Genomic DNA, 19447 nt, shown 5'->3' with positions numbered 1-19447 from the left:
ATAGCTGGAAAAATAGATGGACAAAACATCTTTCAAAGATTGTTTAAAAACATCTTTATCTTTCTGTAGCTCTTTAGAGAAAGTGGGTGGCACTAAATCTCAGGACATTCAATTGGTTCATTCAGTAAATAGGTATTGGGCAGCTATAATTTACACAGCACTGTTATTACTCACAGAGAAAACACTGAAGAAAAAATGATTCCCAGGAAATGAGCTATTCTGTGATATCAATTAAACGTAAATGAATATCACAGATGACCTGAACGAAAGTAAAAGTTGACATTCTCTTTTGAATAAAAGTCATTTTAAGCAGTAGAATGAGTGAGGAAGGACATGTCGAATAGTATGGCAAATTGAAAGAAGAGTAGGTCATTTTTGCCACCGGAATACAAATAAGGTAGGAAATGAAGTTTTAGAGTCAGGAAACCGTCAGATCATGAAGAACTAGCATGCTTAAACAAGAGATTTGAACCAAAGACAAGGGAGACAAAATGAAAGCAAACCAAACAAAAACTTGAGAGACGTGCCATGAGCACATTTATCTTTTAGAAATATTATTTCAGCGTTGTTATAGAGGATACAACAGAAAAGCTAAGAATAGAGTCAAGCAGAATAATTAGAAGATTATGGCAACAATCTGGAAGAAAATTAATGGGAATCTGAATTAAGCCAAAGAAACTGTCATGAAGAGCAAGGAGGTATAATACATTATAAAAGGGTGGAGCATATAGAATATTGTGACTTCTATGGCCAATCTGTTCTGTTTTTCTCTTCTGAATAAACTCGGATGCATCTTAGTTTACTGCTCTCTTCAAGTAAGCATGAATGCCCCGCCACTTTCTGATTCATATATATGTTGTCAAGCTTTAAAAAATTTGAAATGCTACTCTTTTTGTATTCACCAAATCTTACATAACAGTCCACTTGAAACTTGAACATTTAATCACTTAGTACATTCTGCCTGCGTAACAAAGCTCAACATTATAATTCCTCCAGTTATTATAAGATCTGTGCTGTCTCAGTTACATTTACACTTCAATTACAATTACAATGCTTTCATCTTAACAGCTTCTAGTTTCTGAAGGCTTAAGTCTTAGGGATTATGTTATATTGAGAACAAAGGTTATTGACTCTTTCTCATTTCTCTCTGAAATGCTTTGCTCGCTAAATAAAAAAAAAAAAAAAAAAAAAAGCCAAATTTATGCCAAGATGTTTTTTTTTTCTCCCTGCAGGAAAACATAATGGAAGTTATGAGAAATCAAGAGTTTTTACTGCTTCCAGCCGAGGAGCTCCATAAACTCCTGGCCAGTGATGATGTAAATGTTCCTGATGAAGAAACGATCTTTCATGCATTAATGATGTGGGTCAAATATGACACGCAGAGGAGATGCAATGACTTAAGTATGCTTCTCGCCTTCATAAGACTGCCACTGCTTCCACCACAGGTAATTGCATGTGATGATGTTTTAATAGCTACAGGGTACCAAAAAATCCTATATTAAAAATAACATCAAAAGGTAAAATAATAATAACTTTAAAAATAGTTACGATAAAGCATTTGTTAAAGTAGCGACGTCCAATTAATATGTATATATGGTATATGTAAATACACACACACACACACACACACACACACACACACTCGTGCGCACACAAACACCTAAAGGCAGAGAGTCCAACCATTTTCCAAACTAATTTTGTAACTCTCCATTACCAAATTCTTACACTTATATTTAAAAAATGAATGTCACAAGTCTTTTATTATTATTTACTCACATTTTTGTTTTCAGTTTTAATCAAATACTCTTTATAAGTTAAATTTGATGATGGAAAGTGATGCGCATGTGTCTGAAACCCATTTCTGCCATGTTCATATGACATGAGAATGTCAATTTCTCTGATGTTCAATTTCTTCTTGTATAAAATAAAATTGTACTACTACAACCACACCAAAATTTGTGAGGAGCAAATTAGATAATATATGTAAAGTACCTAATCTCAATTCAGTATCTAGAAGATTTTTTTAAACGTTGCAGTGATTAATTTCCTGCTTTCCTATTTTAAAGGTTGATATCTATCTATCCATCTGTCCATCCATCATCTATCTATCTATCTATCTATCTATCTATCTATCTATCTATCTACCTATCTACCTATCATCTGTATATCTAACTATCCATCTATCCTAAAATGCAATAATATAATCATTCTCTGTTTACATACCTGTGGCATTTTGAAGGCTCAATGCATAGGATTTCAAACACCAATTAGATGGATAAGACATATTACTGAATTGTACAGAGTTATGAAATAACAGCATTTAAGCAACTGAAATTATGGAATCTTTGATAATTGAATAATTGGAGTTAAGAAAAATCCAGACAACAAGTGAACCAACTGCCTCATTTTATTACGAGTTATGTAGGACACAGTGGAATTAATAACGCCAAAATTCACTTAGTTTATAAGAAGAAGAGTAACTATTTTGTCCCCGATTTGAAACCTTGTTTTTAAAATAACTTGTAATCTAGCAAAATTATCTATGCTTTGTTAACCTGGAGTCACTGGCTTCTCAGGCTTTCCAAAATTAGCTTAAGGGTAGCTCTTACCTCTGAAATGATAAAGTTGTATGTGCATAAATTTTGTATATGGGATATGGGGGAAACTCGAAGATATTTCATTTGGATCCAAACCACCATAGACACTTTCACTACTCCATATATTACTAAAAATGTAAGATAGAGAATTAGGACATCAGGAAACAAGGACAGACAATTATATATTAATAGCAAGTGAGAGGTATGGTCATAAGTTAAGATTAGAAAGTTAAAAAAAAGAAGAAGAAGCAAAAGTACCACTATGCTCAAATTGGGGAAAAAAAATGAAACTTTATAAATAAAGTAATAATTGTGTTTCATTTGGCTGCTGAGATGAATACAGGAATAAAAGCAGAGAGGAAGAATTTAAGAGAGGCCTGCTTAAACAAATTACGTACGCTTATATCAATATTAGGTTCTTAAAAAGGAAGGGAAACATGTATTTAAGTAACTTAACAAAAAAAAAAACAAATTGTGAAGCCAAGCAATGGATTTTTCTGAATCTCCCACCCTAGGTTCTGACGTCAGATATTCTCAGAGCCTGGGGATTCTCTCTCAGGATAGAAATGGCCAGTGATAATTGTTAGCCAATAATAGGCAGATAGCCATTAGTCAATGATAGATGTGGCAATCAGTTCTTTTGACGCTGCCCACCATTTCACTTGGGGAGCTTAAAATTGTGCTTAAAAAATCATCATAAATAGTAGACCACACACCACAGGAGGCCAAGATTGTGACTAGAGATCCATCTTTTCATGATACGCCTTTCTGTCATACTCTCATTCTTCTGTCATCAAAAATGAGAGATGCTTCTAACTGTCCATCTCATCAGAACAGACATGCGTATCAATTGGCTTATTTGTACCTAAGGCTACACATTGCACATGGAGTTTTTTATTCTTATTGGTTTAGCTGTTTTATCTTGCTTAGTGAAGCACTGTTTATTAACATTAGAAAATGTTATTTTATTTTGTTGTAACTACCTAGTAAGAGGTTTTTAAGTTAACTCATACAATATCCATACAATATCCAACAAGCATAAACATAGTGTATATTTATTCTACATCCCTTATCTCTCAAATTAGGGGCATGGCAAACAAAACTTTATGTGTACTTTCAAACAGATGTACAAGAGGAAAGAGTGAAAAACATTTTATTTTTCACAAAACGTCTTTGGATATAGCAGGAGCTATTACTTTCATAACAAATATTAAAGAATTGCACCATTGTAAGTATTTTCCATACAATAATTCTAATCTTAAAAACACAGCTACAAGGCAGGGATTATTAATTATGTTGTAGAGAAGAAAAACAGATTCAAAGAGGTTAAATGATTTTTTTCAAAGATCACAGAGCTAGTGGAAAATGCAGTTTTCCTGCAAATCTTGACTTGCCAGGTATGAACGAATATACACAGCAATATTTCCACTGTGCATGTCCGTTGCTTACCTGTTTGCTCTCTAAACTGGAAGATCATAAAAATGCCCTGAACACAGCAATTTTGAAGATTCTCATAAAAATACTGGGAAAGGAAGAAGAAAAGGAGTGTAGGAACCAATATGCATTTCTTTCTTTCTTTAGTTACAAAAATTATATAACATTTTATCTCGTTTAATTTCTATAATATCTTTCTGTATTTATTATTATTATCATTTGACAAATGAGGTAATTGAGAATCAGCACAACGAACATCTTTCTATTAAGTTGTAGAGCTCAGATTTTACTCTATTTATATCTGACACTAATGAGGATTTTTTCCCCATGGAGGGCAAATAAGTGTAATTCTTATTTACAGGGTTGTTTTCATATTTACATCAACATTTAGCCAGAATCTAGGACATAACAGAGTTTAATAAAGAGTTAATATAAGAGTTAATCAACAGCTAATGAAGAGTTAATGATAAAGAGTAATCCTAGAGTTAAATCTAGGATTTTCCCACTTTTTACACAAGCTTCCAAAGCTGCTAAGCCTGTTAAGGTTTTTAAGAAAAAAGTCTTTATGATCAGGAAACACTTTCTCCTTGATCCTGGAAACATTAAATATAGCTTTTATTCTTAATTCTTACAGTGCTTAATGTATAGGTTTTTAAAAGTCTTTGAGTGTTTTGTGGGTATATACTCTATGTGTCTGTAATTATATATTATGACATATAATTATATAATATTCAATTGTTATGTAACAAAACACAATATTCTATTTTAAAACACTAACGATACTTAAGAGAGGAAGAGTCTGAATTTTTCTAGTGAAGTAGGGTTTACTTTCAAAAGGAAATAATATTTGGACTGTTAAAGAGACTTCAGAGAAGAATTTGGCTTTTGTTTTTTTTAAGATGATTTCTATAGATGTAAAGATAGGTTACAGGTGAGTGAGAAAACAATATTTAGAAGACCAGTTGTGAGTAGCTTATAATATTGTTAAGAAAACACAAGAAAGAAATGACCAAGGCAAGAGTAGAAAAGACAAAGATTTAGAAGTGTTTAAGACCAAAGTATTATATATAGAAAGAGAAAATACAGGCTTTCAGGATAACAGTAAACTAAATAACCTGTAAATAATTTTACAGCTATGAGATTCTATGTTTCTATTTAGCAAATGCATGGAAATTTTTCTCCAGTAAAAAAAAAAAAAATGTAGGTAAAAATAAAGACAATGACAGAGTCCCCAACAACAAAGAATACATGTTAAAAGATTGATTAGAGACACAGAATAAATTTAGACTACAGTAATAGTCTTCTCTCATAATCATGAAGTGATTCATCAACTTGACTTAGGCCGATTTTAGTTCAATCATTTCTCACAATCTACATTCTCATGTCTTTTTTTACTAGGCACATTATGTGTATCTGTGTTTAGTTTTTTCTGAAGTTCACAAGAGAAAATTCTATTCTGATATTTCTTATTATTTACAAATAAACATATACTATTATAAAGTATAAATTATGGTAATTGGTATGGAAAAATACAATGAAGATGTAAATTTTGGTACAGAATGTGGATTTTAATTGACATCAGTGTAGAGAAAATGAGCTTCAGAAAATAATAGAAGAGACACAAAAAGACTCAGAAGCAACGATGTTAACTTTTTTCTATTAAAATATAATAACTAATATTGAAGTGAATTCAATTGATTTTGCTACATAAAGGACCAGAGGAAAAGGCAAAATAAAAGAAATACATAATTGAGATATAGTCTATGAAATGGTGAGTGACTTCTATTATCATTTTAAATAAGTCAGGAATAGAATTTTGCAAATAGTTTTCATGTTTTTATTGAATACCTGATGTTTAAATTTTCAACAAAATATGTGGTGAACACACAATGCAAAATATATATTATGTATTATAGAAATGTACATTTGAAACCCATATAATTTTATTAACCAGTGCCACCCCAATAAATTTAATAATTTTTTAATTGGAAAAAATGTGAAAATTTCATTTTAGAGAGTAATTATGTATGTACAGGCATGCCTCAGGGATATTGTGAGTTTGGTTTCAGACTACTGTGATAAAGGGAATATCACAATTAAGTGAGTCACACTAAATTTTTGGTTCTCTGGTGCATATAAAAGTGATATTTCTACTATACTGTAGTCTATTAAGTGTGCAATAGTTTTATATCTAAAAAAGTAATTTGTAGACCTTTATTTAAAAATATTTTATTTCTAAACAATGTTAACTATCATATGAGCCTTCAGCCAGTCATAATCTTTTCACTGTTCATGGGTCTTGTCCCGATATTGATGGCTGCTGACTGATCAGAGTGGTGGTTGCTGAAGACTGGAGTGGCTGTGGCAATTTTTTTAAAATAAGATGATAATGAAGTTTTCTGCATCAATTGATTCTTTCTTTCATTAATGTTTTCTCTGTAATATGCGATGCTGTTTGATTGCATTTTACCCACAATAGAACTTGCAAAATTGGACTCAATCCTCCCAAGCTATGCTGTTGCTTTATCAACTGAGTTTATGTAATATTCTAAATCTTTTTTTTTTTTTTTTGTAATTTCAACCATCGTCATAGCATCTTCACTAGGAGTTGAGTCTATTTCAAGAAACTACTTTATTGGCTAATCTCATCTATGAAAATTAGATTGTAGCAACTCAGTCACATCTTCAGGCTCCACTTCTAATTCTATTTCTCTAGAGATTTCCACCATATCTGCAAATAATATCCCCCCTGAACTCTTGAACCCCTTCAAAGTCATCCAGGAGAATTAGAATCAACTATGACCAAACTCCTGATAATCTGATATTTTGATCTCTTCCCATGAATCACGGATGTTCTTAATTGCATGGTGAATCCTTTCCAGAAGGTTTTCAATTTGCTTTCCCCGATCTACCAGAGGAATCACTATCTATGACAGCCATAACCTTACAAAATGTATTGTTTAAATAAAGCTTGAAAGTCAAAATTATTCTGATCCGTAGGTTAAAGAATGGATGTTGTGTTAGCAGGCATGAAAACAACATTAATCTTGTTTTACATCTCCATCAGAGCTCTTGGGTGACCAGGTGTATTGTCAATGAAGAGTGATATTTTAAAAGACATCTATCTTTCATTGTTGTGTAGGACTCAACAATGGGCTTTAAATATTCAGTAAACCATGTTGTAAACAGACGTGCTGTCATCCAGGCTTTGTTCCATTTGTAGAGCAAAGTAGATTTAACGTAACTATTAGGACCTAAGGATTTTCAGAATGCCAAATGAGCATTGGTTTCAACTTAAAGTCACCAGCTGCATTATCCCCTAATAAGAGAGTCAACCTGTCCTTTGAAGCTTTGAAACCAGGCATTAACTTCTTCTCTCTAACTGTGAAAGTCCTAAATGGCATCTCCTCCCAGTATAATGCTGTTTCATCTACTTTGAAAATCTGTTGTTTAGAGTAGACACCTTCATGATTTATCTTAGCTTATACATCAGCAATTATTTCTTCACCTTGTATTTTTATGTTATGAAGACAGCTTTTCCTTAAAACTCATGAACCAACATCTGCTACCTTCAAACTTTATTCCTGCAACTTCTTCACCTTTCTCAGTTTTCATAGACTGGAATAAAGTTAGGGCCTTGCTCAGGTTTAGGCTTTGACTTAAGTGAATGTCATGGCTGATTTGATCCTCCATCCAAATCTCTAAAACTTTCTTTATATCATCAAAAAAGTTGTTTGGCTTTCTTATCATTTGTGTGTTCACTGGAGTAACATTTTTTAAATTAGTTTCAAGTGTACAAAACAATGTAATAGTTAGACATTTATACCCCTCACAAAGTGATAAACACCCCTCCCTTCCAGTACTCTTCTTTGCATTCATAAGTTGGCTAAATGTTTGGTGCAAGAATCCTTGTTTTCAGCCCATCTCAGCTTTTGACATGCCTTCCTGACTAAGCTTAATCATTTCTATCTTTTGACTTAAAATGAGAGATGTAAACTCTTCCTTTCACTTTTAAACACTTAGAGGCCATTGTAGGGTTATTAATTGGCCTAATTTCAATATTGTTGTGTCTTAGGGAATAGGGACACCACAGGAGAGTTGCAGAGATGAGGGAATGGCTAGTCAGTGGAGCAATCAGAGTACACTCCACATTTGTTGATTATGTTCACCATCTTGTATGAGTACTCTTTCTGGCTCTTCAAAATAGTTATAATAGTAACATCAAAGATGACTGATCACTGATCATCAAAACAAATATAATAATAATGACAAAGTTAGAAATATTGTGAGAATTACTAAAATGTGACACAGAGACATGAAGTGAGTAAATGCTGTTATAAAAATGGGGCCGATATACTTGCTCGACACAGGGTTTCCACAAACGTTCAATTTGTGAAAAACAAAATATCTATGAAAAACAGTAAAACAAAGTGTAATACAATTAGGTCTGCCTGTAAATACTTGTATACATATTACAAGGAGGGTACTTAATTTCGTTTTGGTTTACTTTTTTTTTCTATATTTCTTCTTTCAAAGATGCAATAGAAGAACATGTTGCTATGCACTAAACACATGATTTATCATTTTGTAACTATTGTTTCCACTGGTTTTAACTAGTTTCATAGGATATACCTTCATAATAGCTACATATTTATTTATTTGTTCTGTATTTAAAAGTACACATAAGTATCAAATTTCTGGTGTGTATTTTTCTAGTGATTGGTTTAGAAAGGAGAATGCTGCTCTAAAAATCAAGGCAATGCAATTCTATATATAACCAAGCCAAAAGTCTTCAGGAAAATTCAGTTTTATCACAGTCACAGATTATTTAAAAGGTTGGAGATGTACAGATAAACTTTGTTTCATGTCTTAGAACTAGTACTGTTTATCTCTTTTGAGACAGCACCGGGAAAGATTGTCACAATGATCTAACAAGTATACCTACTGACTCGTAAGAGAAATATATAGTAGTGTGTGTTTATGTGTATAGACATTTACTTTTATATTCTGTAGCAAAATGTGAAATGAAAAAAAGAAAGATTGCAACAGATAATAAAATGTTGCCTAGGTTTAGAGGAATATGGTTTAATCTAATAACAAAAATAACAAAATAACAAGGAGACTCAAGAGTTTAACTTAAGGAAACAATGCTATCTCTATTTTATAAGAATTATTTTTACGCAAGGCTGCAATAAATTTATTCCAAATAGTTTTTATAGTAGTAATAGAAAAATGAGAAGGGAGCAGTCTTCAACCTTTTACTCCATTGAAATGTGATAATTGATAAGATACCAGTGATGTAAAGACTCTGTTGTCTATAAAATTATAGCCACAAAAAAAAAAAAAACTAATGAAAAGCAAGCAAAGTGACAAAGAACAAATCAATGTAAAAAGAGCATTCATAAATCACAGTGTAAGATATACAGAGTAGATTACACTCCTAAGTAATTTATATGTTGTGTTTAAGTTTGTGTCTCCATAGCAAGCATAGGTAAACTACTCCTTGATAAATCCAATGGTTCTCCAAGTTTGTCAGCATAAATATTCACTGTTTATGTATTATGCATCTTATATTTACAAATGAAAACTCTTGACTCTTACAAATGAATAAGGCAAAAAGAATTAATCAAACACACTAACACAATCCACTACCACTCTTTGTTACTTTTTAATTTTCTTTTTGTTCTCTTTTCTCTCTGCTTTGCTTGCTGTCTGATTAATTAATGATTATACCATGCCATCATCAAAGAGATAGTCTTCTCCACAAAACTAGACTACAAGAGTTCTTTTTTAAAAATTGTGGCATAATATTACTCTTCTCTAAAGGAAACCTTAAAAACAGTGGTTTTAAAACATAAATGTATAGATAATTTATGCTTCTAAAATCTCATAGATTTATCTTAAATACTATTTAGATTCATGATCATTTAACCCACTATTATGTTCACAGTTCAAGTTACAACATTAAAAAAACACAAGAGCTTTTTATTTTAACAAGTTTTAACTCAAGCAATGGTATTAATGTAAACAAACAAACAAAAAAGATGTACCTATGTATAAATGCATGTTTGCATATATACACACATCACTCACTGTGGTCAAGTGAAGAGAAAAGAGGAGAAGTTAGAACCTAATCTGAAAGCCTTTATTTTTGCTGCAGTGTTACGAGTAACAAGTGCATGTTTTTATCAAGGGCTAATCCCACTGCTTGTGTTTTGTAACGCATCTTTCTTGACACTGAAATATCTCTACTGCAATGACTCCTTCCATATTTCATATTATCAGTTTTGCTTTATATTGGATTATTCCAATTAACGTACAAAGATGTGTTGCTTTAGACATATTAAAGCAAAACAAAACTCCTCATATTCCTTTCTACCAATGGCTCCAATTACCTGATCCCTTTTCCAGTCAAATATATAATTATTGTTTATAGTTATTAAGTTATAGTTATTAAGAGGGGATGGTGGTGGTGATAGGGACAGTTCTCTCAGGGACAAGCCATAAAGGGGGAGGCATAGTCTAAGGATAGCTAAAGACAATAATAGAACCAACTAAAAGTCAGTCTGCTTTTATTATTACTCTACCTTGGCAGTTCTAAGCAATGTCAGTGATAACATGATAGCACGCCTACCTGTTGGGTAAAACTGCCCTCCACTCCCCTGTTCTGGTCCTCCACTTCCCTAAAGGTGTTCATCCGCATCATAGCAAGACCAAGTCTTTCTTATTGTATACGTCTCACCTTAAATGTGTCCTGTTCTTAGCACTTTCACCTATGATCGTAGTTTGTTTTTATTTCTTTCCTCATAACTATAGTTTTCAGAAAACCAGACTTGAAGGTTTTTTTTCACAGAGCCCCTGGCATAGTTGGTACTCAGTTAGCTTTGACTGAATCAACAGATGAAAAGTTAATGTTGGGTCTTAGAAATCTTAGCTTCATTTATTTTATCTATCCATTTATATGATTTGTCTGGAATGTGAGAGAAAGTTCTATAGTGGTGTGTTACTATGGAGCTAACAGTGGGTACTAGGAACAATGTCATAAAGAGGGATCAGAGGATGCTGATTCAAATTTTACTTAAAATCTTTTATTGATGGACAATGGGAAGGCAAACTTGAATGGGATATAATTTCTCATCTCTTTGTTCTATCAGAAATGTTGATAACACACAAATTTATCAAAATCACTCTAATACCTAAGTCAGTGGTATATTTACAAATAAATTGGCTGCAAGAAAATTATTTCCTTTTCATTGCTGGCATAGTAAGTCAAAGTCCATTCCAGGAAGAAAAGAAAATTGAATGTAAGTATTAAAATAGCTCATAATCGTGTTTGTACGTATTGAACAATACACATATACTAGCATTTATCAACCAAGAGGACAGAGAGTGCAAGAACAATTATTTTTCTCAAACATTAAAGAGATTTTTATTTTTTACTCATGCCTACTTTATATAAGGATGGTTAAATTAAAATGCGATACAATAATTTACAAGAGGACCAAGAAAAATTGTAGAACCTTAGTAATAAAGCAAACACCATTTAAATCATTAAACCTTTTTAGTTGGGCCAGCCCAGTGGCTCAGGTGGTTGGAGCGCCGTGCTCCTAACGCCGGGGTCACTGGTTCAATTTCCACATGGGCCAGTGAGCTGTTCCCTCTACAGGTAAGATTGTGAACAAAGGCTCTCTCTGTAGCTGGGCTGCTGTGGGCTACCACGGGCTGCTATGAGCGGCCAGTGGGTGGCCGACAGCCATCGTGAGAGGGCGGCAGCAGTGAGAGCTCCTATGAGCGGCCTACCGACCACTGGCAACCAACTGCCTCAGCCTGGGGGGAACGCAAGGCTCATAATACCAGGATGGGCCAGGGAGCTGTGTGCTACACTACTAGACTGAGAAACAATGGCTTGAACCAGAATCGGGGAAGAGGAGGCAGAATAAGGGGGAAAAAACAAAGAAAAAACACAAAAAAAACCCCTCTTTAGGTGATTTTAATTTAGGATTAGGGAATTGTGAATTAACTCTTGATGCCACTTTTATATTTTAGTAAGTGGAATATATAAAGACGAAAACTGGAGATTAAAATAGAATCCTTAGACTTAAGAATATCTTAATCTTTGGGTAAATCTCAAAGCTGAAGCTTTAGTAGAAGAAATTTACATTGTATCAATTATAGAATTATTCTGTTCTTTTGATAAGTGAATTATTTGGGGTATAGATAAACTGCATATGTTCCTGCATCCATTGTTCACATTGCTATTTTTACGCAATAGTTTTGCTTGTTGTTACTCTTTGAGGAACAGTAAGGCAGCCGTGGGGCTAAAGCAGAGTGATCCAAGGAGTGAACTCGAATTCAGAGAAGGTGAGGGTGCAAATCATTAAATGTCTAGCAAACTATTGTAAGAATTTTGGCATTTTCTTGGAGTGTAATGGGAGCCATTGCAGTGTTTTGAGGACAGGAGAGTCTGACCCAATGTACACAATTAAACATACTCTCTAGTTGCTATGTTGAAAGTACATTGGAAGGAAACTAGTAGAAAATGAAAATCAGTTATTACGTGACAACAATATTAGAGGTAAGAGATTTTATTTAAGAGTTCAGATGAGGGTAATGAGTCAGTAGCAATGGGGATGGTGAGGAGTGTTTGTATTCTAGATATATTTTAAAGTAGACCTGGTTAGATGAAGGAATCAGAGAAGGAGAGGAATCAGAGAGATTCCATGTTTTTCGGCTTGAACTCTGTTATGGAGCACCAACTTTAAGATTTCTATGAGGCCTCTAAGTGGAGACATTGCATAGGCATTAAATGCACCATTCAGGAGTTGTGGAGGTATGGCCAGGAGATATAAATTAGGAAGCTGTTCGCATATGGATATAATTTAAAGACGTGATATGAGATGGTCTCACTAAAGACATGAGTATAGATAAGGAAGGAAAAAGGACTAAGAATGATGTCCTGGGGCACTGAATCATTACAGTTAGAGATAAAAGGAAGAAAGAACCTAGTGACTGAAATGGAAAAACTACCCACATAGAATAAAAACTTCGGGAGCTTGATCTCCTGGGATTTCAAGGAATAAACCATCACAGAGGGGTGAGTGATAGGCTGGACCAAATGCTGCTGAGAGGTCAAACAGAATGATGCCCAATAATTGATTTTTTAATTGAACAACATGAAGGTCACCAGCGACTTGGACAAGATTAGTTTCTGTGGAACACAGCAAAGCAAACTGAAATTTAAAAGAGTAAATATATAGTACCTTTACAGTTGCAAAACTGAACAGAAAAATTAGTCGTTAAGTGACTGATTTATCAGCCTCGGTCCATGGAGGAGAAACAAAACCACGTTGAAATTTCAGTGTGGAATATTTAAATAAAAAATCGTGAATTCTAACAAAGATTTAGAGTAAAGAAGGATTGGAGAGTAAGAAGTTAAGAGAACTCTAAAAAAGACAGAAATACAGCAGGTCTTTGAATAACATCGTTTTGTTGTGACAGGTGTGAGATGCCTCAGGAACTTTACTCTTGTTTTTATCAACTAGCCTAATGGCAAAATTGGTTTTGTTACATGTAGTTTTGCTTAAAGTTGCAGAACCTGTCAAAACATTAAGTGAGAATATACAAAGCGTACCAAAAAATGTACACACATTTTAAGAAAGGAAAAAAAACACTGTATTAAAATTGTAACACAATGAATGACACTAGCAATCATTTGATTAACGCCATCTTTTGAGTGAACGTCATACTACACATTGCTACTGTAATTCAATTCAACTTAAAAAAGTAATACATAGATAACATCTCTTAAAATGTTACTTTTTGGGGGACACCCCCTATATAAGGAACAGCTGCTTACTACCCATAGGGCTGAGATAGAGCACCCAAAAAAGCACCCATCATCACTACCAAACCCCAGAGCTGAAATCCAAGCCTCCTTGATGATGGCACAGCCATGGCTCACTGGGTGGCCTTGTGGTGAAGCAGTGACAGAACTTGCTGGAAATCTGTCCTCTAGAACTTACTAAAAATCTTCCCTCTAGGTGTCCCAATAGAGACACCAGTCTACAAAATCACCTGAGGGGCCTCCTGTGGAAAGCATGGAGGTTTCTGCTGACCACATGCACTGCAGAGGCAGGCACTGAAAAAACTGCATTCACTGCAGGAACCTGGTGAGTGGACACATTTAAACCAGGAAGCAAAATCATTCTCCTACAGTGTGTCTGCAGAAGCCTCTTGACTAACTTGACCATAGTGCCAGCAGGCAAGGAAAAAAAAAAAATGGCCCAGGTCCATTTTCACACAACATTGGAAAAGGATGATTTTGCAGCTGAGAGTTAATATTTTGATAAATGTCAAATGGGGGGAGTGGAATCAAACATGTTTGTATACTCACAGGTATGATTCAGAGAAAGGGAAAATTTGATGATGTAAGAGAGAGGGAAAAATTGTTGGAATATTTCCTTTGAATGTACTAGAGTAGGTGGAATTTCATGCACAAGTGGATAGATTGGCTGTAGAAAAGGTAATTGAAAAATTGTCTATGTCAATAGGTGAAAAGCAAATATATAGGTGTGTGGATGTTGGTAGGTGAACACAGGTAATGGTCTGTGTGTTTATTTGGATCCTACTTGTGACAGTGATGCTAATTCAGTGTTAGATCTGGAACGTTTAATTTCATTGGGCCTCAGTTTCCACATCAGTGCAAGAAGAAGATGGAAATATTCTTACTGACAGTAACATTTTATGAGTGAAAATAGGTTTTAATTTCCTAAGTATTGATGCCTGTTGAAATTTTACAGAGACTTAGAAACATGTCTCCCTATGTGAAAAAAATAATAATAATTTTCATGTCTCAAACCTCTCTTGAATCTTTCCTTCATTCAAAATGTACTAAAGGAAAACAAAACAATACAAAGAACTCCCTTTTTGCTCATCAGATAAATTGTCTTTAATGAAATTTAGATCCCTTCCATTCTAGTCATCATTCACAACTTTTAAATGACAAAAAAAAAATTATGACCTAAAAAAAACTTTAAAATTACTTTATTAATTTCCATAATTTAAAACATTCCTAAAAGGAAAGGAATCAAACTAAGAGATATGTGAAGAAACCACAAGTGAATTGAATTTTATCAACATATTGAAACTACTACTGTGATTTTAATTTCCAAGAGTATCAGGCAAATCAGTTTATTATTTTAATGACTCAGAAAACAAAAAACAAAAATACCCCCTAGAGAAGAGCAACGGAACATTGACAGCTATCCAGAGAATCAGACGCATGTACTCTTTTTCATTCTAATGAAATAGAAAATACATACAGGTCACCCAAAATCATAAAGCTGTGGCTTTAATAATATTCAATATGTGATCAATTGGTACACTGCTCATGTCAGAAATGATAAATACTTATTTACTATTTTGTATGAATATTCAAAATTTATTGGAGCAATTATTCTTAAATATAAAGGAAAATTATCCTAAAATAATCTTGATAGTGCTGAGTTATGCTATTTCATATTCTAGCTTTAAAAAATTGGCTCACATACTAATTGAATGTTTCCCATATTTACATTGAAGTTTCCAATTCAATACTCTTGAGAAATTGGAAGAAATTTTATTTATTTTCTATATGATCAGTTTTAAGTTAATGAAACAATTCGACTTTGCTATTATAAGAAATTTTTGTTAACCTTCTGTCACTTAACTTCATCAATTCTAAGTCATTAAGTGGGTGCATTGCTTTTTTCTTCTTTTTTAATCCAAACAATAATTTATGAAACAGTGTGATTTTTTTTTTTTTTTTACCTTTGTTAGTTTGACCCTCCCTACCTCATCAGGCCAATTGAGATCAGCTTAGAGTTTATTTTTTCATAATTACCAGGGAAGATATCTGAATGATTACATGTAACATGTATCTACCTTACGTTCTCACATTTTTATTGCTGAAAAGACCTTCAAAATCAGCCTCCTAATGTTTTGCAGATAGAAACTGAGGCTCTGAGAATTAAGGCAGACTATTTTAGGTAAATTTTTAATTGAATAATGCTCTGATACACTTAAAATGAAATTTAAGAATCCGAACCCTCAAATGAGAATTTCTTCCATTGCTGAGAATAAGGTTGTACACAATCAACAACAAAGAAATTATCTTTGACTCATGTCTTCACATTTAGCCCACGTTGAAGTATAAGCTGTCATCGTGACACCCAAAGCAGAATGACAACACAGATACCGAACAGCTGAATTTTTCTGTTTATATCTCAAGTAGGAAGCTAGATAATTTAAACCACAAAGACTACTTTTATTGTAATTTAAAGAAAATATTTTTCTGAACCATTAAGTAATATTAAATTATCTATAAATGTTTTCCTGAAATTTATAATCACATAATTGTTATTTATTGAGTCTCTCAATGTTTATTATAACTGTCATCTTGATTAAATATACATCCGCATCTTTTATTTCTCTATATAAATACTGTCTTTAAAGGTGTTTTATTGCATCTTTAGTGGAAATTAATATCACCATATTTATATTGGTACATACACCATTTGTACTTTTTAAATATGTATCTCTGTGTATCTATATTTATTAACTTTTCCAATAGTCATAAGGTCTATTTTATGATTTCTTTACCAGCAAAATATGCTGGTAGAGTTCTAAGTTCTTTATGCATGTTATCTTGTCAAATGTTTCACGACATATTCATTGTTGTATTATGAATATTTAGTTTGCACATGAGAAAATGGAGACAGTTAATTTACCCAAAGACCAGTATTACAGAAAAAGAATTAAATAGAATAATACATGCAAAATATTTAGTAATTTTTTTCAAACTCATTTAAGTTATGATCATCAAAAACATATCAATTTTCTTATCATTATTACACGTTTTTTTATTTCTTTGACTATAAATGAATTATACTGCTATAATCTAAAAGTGCTATTATGTGATACATTAAAATATTTCAGGTGTACCTCTAAGGACTTGTTTCTTCACTAAAGAAAATATTGTTTTCTTTGGCATGGAAAAATGATTTAATCAATAGATTTTTAAAGAATCAAATTTAATTATTAATTTTAAAGCAAAATAGTTTTCTTCCGAAGAACATTTAAAAAATAAGTGTATCGACTGATTAAAAGTAGCTTTAAAAATAAGTATTACATAAATGATATTCTATCACTGAACTCTTTTCTGATGTAGTTTAAAGGACATGGCTACATATATATTTCTTATTTTCCTGGTGTGACAAGAGGCTACAATAACTAACTTAATTCAGGATTGTGAGTGTGGGACAGTTAATCAGAGAAAAGCAGAAGATAAAAAATGGAAGAGAGGATAAATTGAAAGGTAATATTTTCGTTATTTGTTTTTAAATTAGCATGTAATGTTCTATGGAATTCATTACCATTAAATCTATATTTAAAGTGTAGGGGCAGAAAAATATATTTTGTCCTACCTTTCTAAGTTCTAGCTGGACTAATAATCAAATTTATATGAGACAGATTAATAGGAGAAAAATAACTAAATTTAATACATATGTACACACAGGGGTTCCATAAGTCTATGAGACTCAGGACAGATAGGGTAGTAAAAAGGCTTATAGACCATCTAGAGTTAAGGAGGAGAGAGGGTGTGGGTTGTGGTTTGGGACTTCAAAGAGCAGGAAGGCAATTCACATGGAAATAAAAAAACAAATGTTTGGTAAGTAAATGTTTGCTGGGTCATCTTTAACAATGGGACACAGAAAGGACTTTGAACAAATAAATGGGCGTCTCTAGGTTCCTCCTTATCTGTCACACACTAGTTCATATGAAACTATAGTTATTTATGATGATGTATTTCTTCCTGGAGCAGGTTCTCTAACTAGATTCCTTTTAGGCAATTGAGGGAAGGTCAAGGTTTATCCTGAGTCTTTCTTTTCTTAAAAATAATCAGCTTAAATTAATCAGTATCCCAAAGATACAATTTTGGATGGGAAACTCTGCTTCCCCTCAAAAGGCATATGCTATTTACTCAAAATGCTTAAAATATTATTTCACATGAAAAGTATTTTACCTTACCTTACCTCAAGGAGACTTTTTAATTATTATTATTATTATTTTTAATTTCCACCTATGTTTTAATATTATGATATCCCTACATATTCTTCTTATGGTATTTCTATAAAATTCAAATCTCTCACAATTCCATGGTTTACTTCTTCTTTTTCTTTTTTCCTAGTAATTCAGGCAGCCTAGAATTATGTATTCTTCAATACTTGGACCGATTAAATATACATTAAACATATGTATAGGATTAAATACGTGATCTGTAAAGCCAAAATATCCCATATTTCCTATTGGATAAAATGAAAAACATTGATGCTGAAATTATAAATTACTAAAGCTTGCTATGATGGGTATTAAGCCTTCTTATTATCTCTACATTTGGTCTGTGAAATATTTTCAATGGTTTGATCTAGATGAGCATTTCCCAACACTTTGTCCTTAAACAGATATTATCTGAAGATACTCATCACAAGTGTTTCATGTTAAAAATAAAAAAAAAAGTTTATAAACCCGTTATGTCATATCCCTCTTTTGATAGTTCACAGTACAGCTCATCACAATGAAGTCTCTTAAATCACCTGATAAAGAAACTCACTTAATTCTAATCCATGGAATGTTTGGCTTTTCTGAAAAATGCTTATTTCAAGTAATGGCTACTAAAGTCTCATGTATAGAATGGTCTACAGGACACCACTGGGAAGCACTGTTCTAGGTGGTTCCATCTTTTTTTTTTTTAATTTTGGAGTTTTTAATGGTAAAGGTTAATAAACAATGGATTTTCACTTAGATTAAATTATCCTAAATTAGAAATATTCTAGATGTGTTTATATTTAAATAAATTGGCTTTCTTCCATTTCTATGAGGATGTCTAGCATAAAGTAGCCTGCAAAATTGTCTTTGCTGAGCTGGAAAAGCAGCATATTCAGTGATTTCAATAAGCTGACCTATAAAGACCTGGAAATAGAGTCATAAATAATAATGAGTGTGTTATTCTCAATTCAGCCAGCTGTAGGGTTTTTCCAAACCATTAAACAACTTCCCAATTTGCTACAATTCAGCATAAGTGTTGTAATCTTTTCAAAAGGAGGCAAAGAATAAGAAATATCAAATATATGATAAGAATTTAGAGAATGATGAATATTTAATCACAATGAACACCTAGGAGGTCCCACAATTAAGTTCGTGAACTTGTTGCAGCAATGTTGCTAACCTTTTTTTCATATCACAGGGATTATTCATTATGAATTTGTACCAACTGGACAGTTAACCAAATTTACTATTTGGAAGTCCTGAAAAGGTTGCCTGAAAAAATTAAATGTAAACAACCTGAACTTTTCGTCAACAATTCATGGCTCTTTCAT

The 19447-nt window shown here is 32.7% G+C and overlaps 1 protein-coding gene across 1 annotated transcript in view; it reads left to right on the top strand.

Moving 5' to 3' along the window:
• KLHL1 (kelch like family member 1) overlaps positions 1-19447 on the top strand; it is a 298324-nt gene that overhangs the window by 184987 nt on the left and 93890 nt on the right. Inside the window, exon 5 of the mRNA XM_033103722.1 lies at positions 1233-1445. Within this exon, the coding sequence (XP_032959613.1) occupies positions 1233-1445 (213 nt within the window). The remainder of the gene's footprint in view (positions 1-1232; positions 1446-19447) is intronic.

The sequence above is a fragment of the Rhinolophus ferrumequinum genome, chromosome 4, assembly GCF_004115265.2.
Source record: "Rhinolophus ferrumequinum isolate MPI-CBG mRhiFer1 chromosome 4, mRhiFer1_v1.p, whole genome shotgun sequence".
NCBI lineage: Eukaryota > Metazoa > Chordata > Mammalia > Chiroptera > Rhinolophidae > Rhinolophus > Rhinolophus ferrumequinum.
The sequence above is the reverse complement of the archived record's forward strand: the minus strand, read 5'-3'. Positions and strand labels throughout refer to the sequence as shown.